The sequence below is a fragment of the Salvelinus alpinus genome, chromosome 28, assembly GCF_045679555.1.
Source record: "Salvelinus alpinus chromosome 28, SLU_Salpinus.1, whole genome shotgun sequence".
Lineage (NCBI taxonomy): Eukaryota > Metazoa > Chordata > Actinopteri > Salmoniformes > Salmonidae > Salvelinus > Salvelinus alpinus.
Window position 1 is genome coordinate 4,568,110 of NC_092113.1, and position 10,190 is coordinate 4,578,299.

The following is a 10,190-nucleotide window of genomic DNA, read 5'->3' on the forward strand; positions in this document are numbered from 1 at the left end:
TTACATATATACTGTATTCTATTCTACAGTATATTAGTCAATGCCACTCTGACATTGCTCAATCTAATTTATATATTTCTTAATTCCAATATTTTACTTTTATATTTGTGTGTATTGTTGTGAATCGTTTTTAGATACTACTGCACTGCTGGAGCTAGGAACACAAGCATTTCACTTTACCCACAACATCATCTGCTAAATATGTGTATGTGACCAATAACATTACATTTAATTTGGGTGAATTATCCCGTTAACATTGAGTTAAGGGATTATTCAAACTTGTTTCACTTAATAGCAGGAACAGCACCATCTAGTGGTCAGAATCTCGTAATATCAGGATCTAGGATAGGACATAAACCAAAGAACTTCAATTACTAATTTCTCTAAACAAGGGGGGGGAAAACATCACCAAATTCGCTAGGAATACGTTACATAGGATGAGCTGACAAGGTAAGAATCTGTTGTTCTGCCCCTGAACAAGGCAGTTAACCCACTGTTCCTAGGCCGTCATTGTAAATAAGAATTTGTTCTTAACTGACTTGCCTAGTTAAATAAAGGTTCAATTAAAAGGATGAAGAAATAATACTGAGCTACAGCTCCAAACTGCTTGTCAGACAGAGAACTGATACTGTATACTTGTCGTGGGGTATGGAGGGTCCATGGGAGGCTTTTGAGTATTATTGGCTAGTAGTATTACAAACAAACAAAACTGATTTATTTTGGGGTGGTTTTCAAGACAAATCTGAGGGGGCACACGCATCTAAGTGCATGACGCGTCTGTCCACTCATCTGTCACTCCAGTGGTAATGACGATGATAATTCAAGCGTACCATATAAAATGGTCATGCATCTATCGTTTTCCAACAGTGCGGAATCCAGGCAACCCTCGATCACCCCGAAAGGCACAGGCAGACTGCATGCGGGGAAGACACAAGCAGTATCCCACTGAGCGCTACTATGCTGGCAACACCAAGCGAGTTGGCACACCATAACGGTCCCTGATTTCCCTCTTACTGGATTGCGGAGAATGCAATCAGTTATTGAGGTATAGGACATTTAACATTAGGCCTGTTTATACTTTGAGGATACATTTGGAGATGGACATGACATAGGTAAAATATTTGTTTCATTGGAGTTGGTCCATAAAACAAAACGAGTTAGGGATAGGCAATGCATTAAACAAAACAGTTTCATACTATAATAGCCTTCTGCCGAGCACTACAGTTGCGTTGCAGGATGGCATTTTTGCCTGTGTCAAGATAGCCTATTAAAATATGGAAATAAAAAAACATTAACTATCCAGGAAATTAAAAAGAGATGCAATAATAGCCTATAAGGCTATACATCAATATTCGCACTCCCATCTAGAGCTGCGCGCGGCATCAATTCGGTCAGAATTTGATGGAGGGGTAATGCAGCGAATAAAATAATTTCCTCTAGCCCACGCTATGAACTAATATGCATTATAGGCTAATTTGTGTGGAGAAAACGGAAGACAATTCGCATTAAAAAAGTATTGTAAGTCTCGTTGGGGAATAAAGATAGAATATAAAGGCTCACGTTGCGCTTCGAGAAGAAATCACTTGTGTTGGGGAACAAAGTAGCCTTAAATCGAAATAGAATCGACACCAACAAGTTCAGGATCAACCCCAAAACACTGTTACTGATGCTGTGCACTCTGCAACCCTGTCCGCAGCATAGGAGCGCAACACTTCCGTAATGTTACTGAAAATGTTGAAATCTCACCCAAAACGCGGCTTGTTGTAAGGCTGATGTCAGCAAGAGAACGAGAGCAGTTTTCATCGTTGCAAGCGAGCAGCGGCTGCTTGAGCTAGAAAAGGCGACACGACTCGTATTTCTTCTGGTAAAGTGTATAATTTCCCCGCGCCGTGTGATAGCTGGTACGTCCACCCTGTGCTCTGCACTTGCAGTGGTAAGCTCTTCAGAAGTAGAAAGCCCGTCCTGACTTCCCTCGCTCTCTCTCATCTGCAGGTGAAGAGCGTTGCTCAGCTCAGCAGCACCAAAGCGCAAGGCAGCGAAGCCAGCGTCACTCCAACCCCTCCTATCGCCGGAGAATCCCACTTAAAGACACACAGTGGAGAGGTGGTTAAAGCGAACTCGCTGATTCCTCGGCTGTTACACGTAATGGTGGCTGAGAGTTCGCTCTGTAACTACCACGAAGGGTGAGGTATGGCTGTGCAAACGGCTTTATTTACTCTTCCGATGCTACTATTGGCTATGGCCATTTTCCACTTGCATGATATTGCAGGTTTGTGTGGGTGGGTGTCATTCAGTGGCAAGCCGTCATTAAGGGCTGGTGGGGTTTGCGCCATACCTGTTTAAGCTAAAATAATTTGCTTGTTTTGCATGTTATTTTGGCATTAATACGTGTCACATCAGTTTGCAAACAATGTAAAAACATTTAAGTTAATAAAGCTGAACACACATATGGTCTGTTTTTTTCTTGAGTAAGGCTGCTCTAAAACGCAGGTGTTTCAGCCTAGCTCAGTGCTTTCCGTGGTGGTGGGGTGGGGTAGGGTTGGGTGGGGGGGGTTGGGGCACCCAGCGAAAAATACAGAGCATAGACGTTGGTAATATTCTCTAGTTGAGCCAATACGTCACCGCAGAATCTACAGGGAGAGCTAGGCAGTTCAAGCCCCCTTGGGTACTGCCATAGATTTACATTAGAAATACCCATCCAAGAATACTTTTTTTTTTTTCATCCAAGACTCAAGATCATTGGCCACAGATAAAATGACGTTAAATCACATATCGACCGTAGCTTTGACTGATCATGTCAACATACAGCAATTAGCTGCTACGCACCTACAGTACCTCAGCACCGGAATCAAAAACTCTAGTTTCATGTCAAGTCAAACAGCCGTTACCTAACCATCTGCAGCCATCTTCCACCTATGCACTGTTTCTAGTGATGTTACTTTTGATACCGGAGCTCCAAGGCATGTGTCGAAATCGATAAGAAGCTAACTTCGAAGCAGTGTTCCGATGCGCGTATCACTTTATCGGAAAACGTCATCAATGACGCCCGACGCTTCATTTGATCAAATGCTTTTTCAAACCGTGTGTTGCAAAATGCGAGTTCCCACTGATTTTGCAGTGTTTCCGGTGCTTTCTACAAATATATTTAGGGTTTTGTACAAAAAGTTTTTCCTGACTAGTAGCTTAGCAGGGAACTATGGAACGTTCAGGGACGTGAGGGTATAAAGTCGAATCCCGTTGAAGATACTATTTTTTTTTATATAGTTTTATGTGAAACGAAACTTTCTGCACTGTTGTTCAAATCATTTGTTTTATTTAGTATAGTATAAGCATCCTAAATAATGCCATAAATTCAGTTTTTGAAAAATAGTCAACCTCAAGGCAAAAAAGGGAAGCATGATGTAAGATGCAAACCTGTTCCAACTGATTTTAGGCTACTAAAGCCAACCACCTGCCACAGAGTTTCGATGAAAACAGCGGAGAAAAAGAACATTATCTGATAATCACACACTGCTACTTATTGCTGACCAGCAGATGTCACTAATGTGCATTGTGAACAGATAATGAAGCTTAGAGTAATGAACTGTTTTTCGGTACAATTTGGTGAAAGCTGCGTCGATGCACTCTCCATAACCATCAGCATGGTCCTAAAGCCAGCCCTTCATACCTCTACACTTCATTTGCCTTTTTACACAGGATTGGAAGGATTTTAGTAGTCTATTTTAAATTGTTGGTGTTGAGCTAGAGTATGGCAATTGTGTGTGTGTGTGTGTGTGTGTGTGTGTGTGTGTGTGTGTGTGTGTGTGTGTGTGTGTGTGTGTGTGTGTGTGTGTGTGGTAAATAGGTAATTACAGTTATACTCTAAAATGTTGAAACTCTAAACAAACCATCGCAGTCAACCATATAGTCTAATGTTACATTCATATGATATCAATGTGTGTGTCCACCACTGGCCGTGTGTACTGGTGTCCTCAACTTCCTCCTAAGGTGGCATTTACTGTATAATAAAACACCTTACCTTCGCCACTCAGGTCTGTGGGCCACTAACGACCCTGACATTGAGCTCTCTCTGATTGACAGGTCACTCTCCATATCTGAAAGGTGCAGGACTACGAGACAATGGGTTAATCCCATCAAAAGCAGAATGAGTGTACGTTAGCGGACGCCTGCTCAGCCAATTTCTCTCCCTCTGACACGCAGGCTTTTTACCACCCCTCCCTGTCATCTAAATCCTCTGGCACTGGGGATGAGCTATGTCTATGACACTCATATCACTGGGCCCTTTTACTATCTACTGCTGGTGTGACGTGGTTGGGAATGTGTCCTGTCCTGTTAAATGTCCCGATTGACAGACTTGGTTGTTGAGCTCTGTGTGTGACCGACACGCTATTGAACCAGGGTTGTCTTCTGTCAAGCCCGTGTTAGCCCACTGAGCTAAAGCCTAGTTATTAGTTGGGGGAGCTAACGCAATTCTTCAGATCTCAGGCACACTCACAAAGATGGAGATGCCACACTTGTCAAGTTCTGTCAGGAAAAGCCAGCCACTGACATCCAGCAGAACCAATTTTTTCCTCACAAACAACACTTACCTGCCAAACTCCCTATTGTACTGCTCGAGGGGTAGTTGATTATGTAATTTTATACTATTCAAAACACTTCAGTAATCCCCTGGTAAACATGGAGACATCCTGGGCTTAATGGCAGATTGAGAGAGTAGTGGAGGCATTGCTCTCAGTACTCAGTAAGCACTTTCTCGGGTTGAGTCGCCCCAGCTTTACTCATAGTAATGATGCTTTCATTACCCAGTCCACCATTGGGATGCTAGACATGTCCCTCTCTCTCTCTCTCTCACACACACACACACACACACACACACACACACACACACACACACACACACACACACACACACACACACACACACACACACACACACACACACACACACACACACCTAGCTGGAACTGACTAATTAGGCAGCAATTCAGCTCCCCTTTTGCGTCTCTCTCTCCACTCAACTTGGAGCCCATTAATGCAAATTACATCCAAACACCAGAGACAAGAAAAAAGAGAATGTGAAAAAAAGTCCTAAACGAAAGTTAGATTTATGATAAAGAAACGACTGTGGTTTAATCTCTATTCCTCTTTTTGTCTCACTTTCTCTCTCACTCTTACACACTGACCGTAGCTGGTACTTGCTCTCCATTCACTCCCTCCACAGTGGTATCTGTTAACGGGTGGAGAGTACAGAGAGCAAACAAGTCAACCCAGTGACACTTCCATTGAAAAGCGGATACCGTCAGAGGAGAAGTAAGAGTCAGGATATGATCCCATCCATTTCTCCTCTGTTCCCTGGCCCTTAGGCTTTCCTTCTTTTGCTCAGTATCCTGTGTCCCTGCCTGGGGTTGACCCAGGGCTTGCTCAGACCCGATGACGGATTCAGAGACTAGTGGACAGCTCTGGAACAAACACAGGGAGAAAGCAGGGGAATTCCAGGCGTGGAGCAACAGCGTACGCCATTGTTCGATTTCCCACTTTTGATGGATATACAGTAGAAAGAAATCCATCTGGATAACCTCAGCATCAAAAACATCGCACCCAATCATACTGAGACAATATAAAACCTGACCTCATGGGGTTTTAAGAGAATATTGTGGAGTCCAGAAAGCATTGAAAGGTCTACATGGGAGGTGAATGTGGGTCGGTAGGGGAGTGTGACATTGTGTCGTCGTTTTCTAATCATATTTTCCTTAGCGTTATGTGACTAATTTGAGTTGTATAGTGACATGTGTCATAACAATCTGTCATAACTGTCAGACTTCCTTTACCACATGTTCCTAAAAGCATAACCACACATAAACACACACAAACATAAACCAGCAAACACACATACTAAGAGACAGACATGCAGTCAATATTATATTAGCCTTCCTCTATTCTCCTCAGCATGGCCAACCTGTCAATCACATTGCTAGCTCCTCTCCACAGTCAGCCATGTCTGTTAGGATAGGGGTCCTGTCTGTCTATTTAGCCGTGCAATAACCCATTGGCTGTGTCCCAATCGGAAAAGATGCTGCCTTTTGAGGCATTTCTAGGCAGAACGTCAAAATTGGCAAGTCCCAATCTCAAGGTACCTTAAAATGCTGGCTTCTAAGGTGCCTTCTTTTGGGCTATCCCATAACACCATGCTGCGCAGCAACAACAAAAAAAAGAGTAAGGAAGAATAAGGAATAACTTTGCGAAATGTACAGTATGTATAGTGTTTATTTATTCACCAAATTATGTTAAACTGTTCAATAATATTACTTTCATATGCATTTTGAATTCAAATCTTGAGGAACTGGTGATTTTCAGTCCTTTCTAGAAGAAAAAGAAACGCACACCTATTTAGGCGAGGTGCTGGCTAGCGGAGTAGAAAACGTAAAAATAAAGGAGAGCCGCTCAGGAGCTCAGATGCAAACATTTAATTACCAACGTTTCGACAGCCAAGCTGTCTTGATACCCTGATGATCTGAGCTCCTAGAGTGTGCGGCTCTCCTTTATTTTTAAGATTATCAGTCCTTTGCCAAGCTAGCTTAGCTCGTGTCGGAGTCGGACGCTATAGCTAGCTTGCAGGCGATCTTATCCTGCTTATCAGCTGCTTAGAGATAAACAACTAACGTTAAACTAACTAATCGTAGATTCAGCAGTGTCATTTGTGAAGACCCGGACAATTTTTTAAATCATGAATTGGTGAACTTCCTAGCCAGCTATTTTTTGGGACTAGTTAACCTAACGTAGTAGGCATTAAAGAAAACACCTGCGCAGAGTTCCCACCTTCGGTTTTCAGTAGTGATGTGCAGTTCGTGAACGATTCCTTCATTTTGAAAACCGATTTTCACTGATCAAGATTAGAGTGACTCGTTCATTTGAGTCGTTCATTTGACCTGCTAGTGCTGCCTGCCAGTGGTGCAAAAATATTTAAGTAAAAATTGTTTAAAGTACTACTTAAGTAGTTTTTTGGGGGTAACTTTACTAATTCTATTTTTGACAACTTTTACTTTTACCTCACTACATTCCTAAAGGAAATAATCAACTTTTTACTCGATACATTTTCCCTGCAACCAAAAGTACTCATTACATTTTGAATGCTTAGCAGGACAGGAAAATTGTCAAATTTAGGCACTTATCAAGTGCCTGGCCTGGCAGACTCATTAAACACAAATGCATCTTTCGTAAATAATGTCTGAGTGTTGGAGTGTGCCCCTGGCTGTTCCTACATATTTTAAACAAGAAAATGGTGCCATCTGCTTTTAAATGATTTATATTTGTACTTTTACTTTTGATACTTAAGTATATTTTAGCAATTACATTTACTTTTGATACTTAGGTATATTTAAAAACAAATACTTTTAGACTTTTACTCAAGTAGTTTTTTATTGGCTGACTTTCACATTTTACTTTCTATTAAGGTATCTATAATTTTACTTAAGTATGACAATTAGGTACTTTTTCCACCACTGCTGTGCGCAATGAGTCCTACAGCAGGATTAATACACTGGCTGCATTCCAAACACTTAAAAGACACACCCTATCCCCTCAGCCCTCAAATTAAGTGGACACTTCTGATAACGTATCATGATGTCTAACGAGTATACACTTGCAGGGCAAGGGGTGAGGGAGGAAGGAATCATTTTTAAATGGACTGCCTTTGCCTGGAAATTAGTTCACTTTGTATTCAGGACATGAAGTTCATTTCTTTGGCACATTTTTTTTATCAAACACAGGACAGAATGAAGATAGACAGAAACTTCCTCTCCAATAGAAATCCTGATCATGCTTGTACAGTGGGGAGAACAAGTATTTGATACACTGCCGATTTTGCAGGTTTTCCTACTTACAAAGCATGTAGAGGTCTGTAATTTTTATCATAGGTACACTTCAACTGTGAGAGACGGAATCTAAAACAAAAATCCAGAAAATCACATTGTATGATTTTTAAATAATTAATTTGCATTTTATTGCATGACATAAGTATTTGATCACCTACCAACCAGTAAGAATTCCGTCTCTCACAGACCTGTTAGTTTTTCTTTAAGAAGCCCTCCTGTTCTCCACTCATTACCTGTATTAACTGCACCTGTTTGAACTCGTTACCTGTATAAAAGACACCTGTCCACACACTCAATCAAACAGATTCCAACCTCTCCACAATGGCCAAGACCAGAGAGCTGTGTAAGGACATCAGGGATAAAACTGTAGACCTGCACAAGGCTGGGATGGGCTACAGGACAATAGGCAAGCAGCTTGGTGAGAAGGAAACAACTGTTGGCACAATTATTAGAAAATGGAAGAAGTTCAAGATGACGGTCAATCACCCTCGGTCTGGGGCTCCATGCAAGATTTCACCTCGTGGGGCATCAATGATCATGAGGAAGGTGAGGGATCAGCCCAGAACTACACGGCAGGACCTGGTCAATGACCTGAAGAGAGCTGGGACCACAGTCTCAAAGAAAACCATTAGTAACACACTACGCCGTCATGGATTAAAATCCTGCAGCGCACGCAAGGTCCCCCTGCTTAAGCCAGTGCATGTCCAGGCCTGTCTGAAGTTTGCCAATGACCATCTGGATGATCCAGAGGAGGAATGGGAGAAGGTCATGTGGTCTGATGAGACAAAAATAGAGCTTTTTGGTCTAACTCCACTCGCCATGTTTGGAGGAAGAAGAAGTATGAGTACAACCCCAAGAACACCATCCCAACCGTGAAGCATGGAGGTGGAAACATCATTCTTTGGGGATGCTTTTCTGCAAAGGGGACAGGACGACTGCACCGTATTGAGGGGAGGATGGATGGGGCCATGTATCGCGAGATCTTGGCCAACAACCTCCTTCCCTCAGTAAGAGCATTGAAGATGGGTCGTGGCTGGGTCTTCCAGCATGACAACGACACGAAGCACACAGCCATGGCAACTAAGGAGTGGCTCCGTAAGAAGCATCTCAAGGTCCTGGAGTGGCCTAGCCAGTCTCCAGACCTGAACCCAATAGAAAATCTTTGGAGGGAGCTGAAAGTCCGTATTGCCCAGCGACAGCCCCGAAACCTGAAGGATCTGGAGAAGATCTGTAGGGAGGAGTGGGCCAAAATCCCTGCTGCAGTGTGTGCAAACCTAGTCAAGAACTACAGGAAACGTATGATCTCTGTAATTGCAAACAAAGGTTTCTGTACCAAATATTAAGTTCTGCTTTTCTGATGTATCAAATACTTATGTCATGCAATAAAATGCAAATTAATTATTTAAAAATCATACAATGTGATTTTCTGGATTTTTGTTTTAGATTCCGTCTCTCATAGTTGAAGTGTACCTATGATAAAAATTACAGACCTCTACATGCTTTGTAAGTAGGAAAACCTGCAAAATTGGCAGTGTATCAAATACTTGTTCTCCCCACTGTAGGTGACGTTGGCTAGCTAAGCTCATGCGTAGAAACACGTCATCGGGTCTAACGGTCGCCTCGCGACGAACTGCGCATGTGCAGAACGTCGAATCAAAGGCACTCCTTTTGTTTTTGACAAAAAATGAAAACATCTCGGTTTGTAACTTTCACGAGGTTGGAGTAATAACATGTTCAAGTACTTAAGACATTGGCTTGAATATAGGTTGTAGCTTTAGATTTGTGGAACATTTGTGAAGATTTTCTCACTTCTCTTATTGACTTTTTAAACCCCAAACCCTGGCCTGGTCTGCTTGGTCTGGGTTTATTTTAAGTGCCTTATTTCAAACAGCATGCATGCTGGGGCGTTGCAATAACAACTATTTCGGGGATACAGCTATTGTCAACCTAGCTTCCTTTTCCGCTAAACTCTCCAAAATATCAGACACCCTCCAGGCACTTATAGATTCCCTCCAACCACGGTCCAATCTTAACCCAGGAGGAGCCAATGCCCAAAACTCATCGCCCAGTGCTACAGGCGTCGCCGTAGTTCCTCCAGGGAATCTGCACCGGGAACCCAAGATCCCAGCCCCCGAGCGGTATGACGGCCACCCGGGAGGATGTAAGGGTTTCCTCACTCAGTGCTCTCTGGTGTTCGAGCTACAGTCCTCCTCGTTCCACACCGATCGGGCCATGATCGCCTACATCATCTCTCTAGTCTCGGGGAAGGCCCTGGCGTGGGCAACGACAGTGTGGGAACAGCAGCCACCATCCTGCAGC

The 10,190-nt window shown here is 42.8% G+C and overlaps 1 protein-coding gene across 3 annotated transcripts in view; it reads right to left on the reverse strand.

Annotated features, from left to right (window-relative positions):
- Positions 1-2,995, reverse strand: part of LOC139556981 (cadherin-4-like) — a 375,581-nt gene extending 372,586 nt beyond the window's left edge. For 2 of the 3 annotated variants that reach the window (XM_071371208.1, XM_071371207.1), the window contains exon 1: positions 1,747-2,218. In XM_071371208.1, coding sequence (XP_071227309.1) covers positions 1,747-1,986 — 240 coding nt within the window. In that variant the 5' untranslated portion in view covers positions 1,987-2,218. Of the gene's footprint in view, positions 1-1,746; positions 2,219-2,888 lie in introns of those variants that run through there. The other variant, XM_071371209.1, reaches the window with a different exon arrangement.
- Between the last annotated feature and the right edge of the window lie 7,195 nt (positions 2,996-10,190).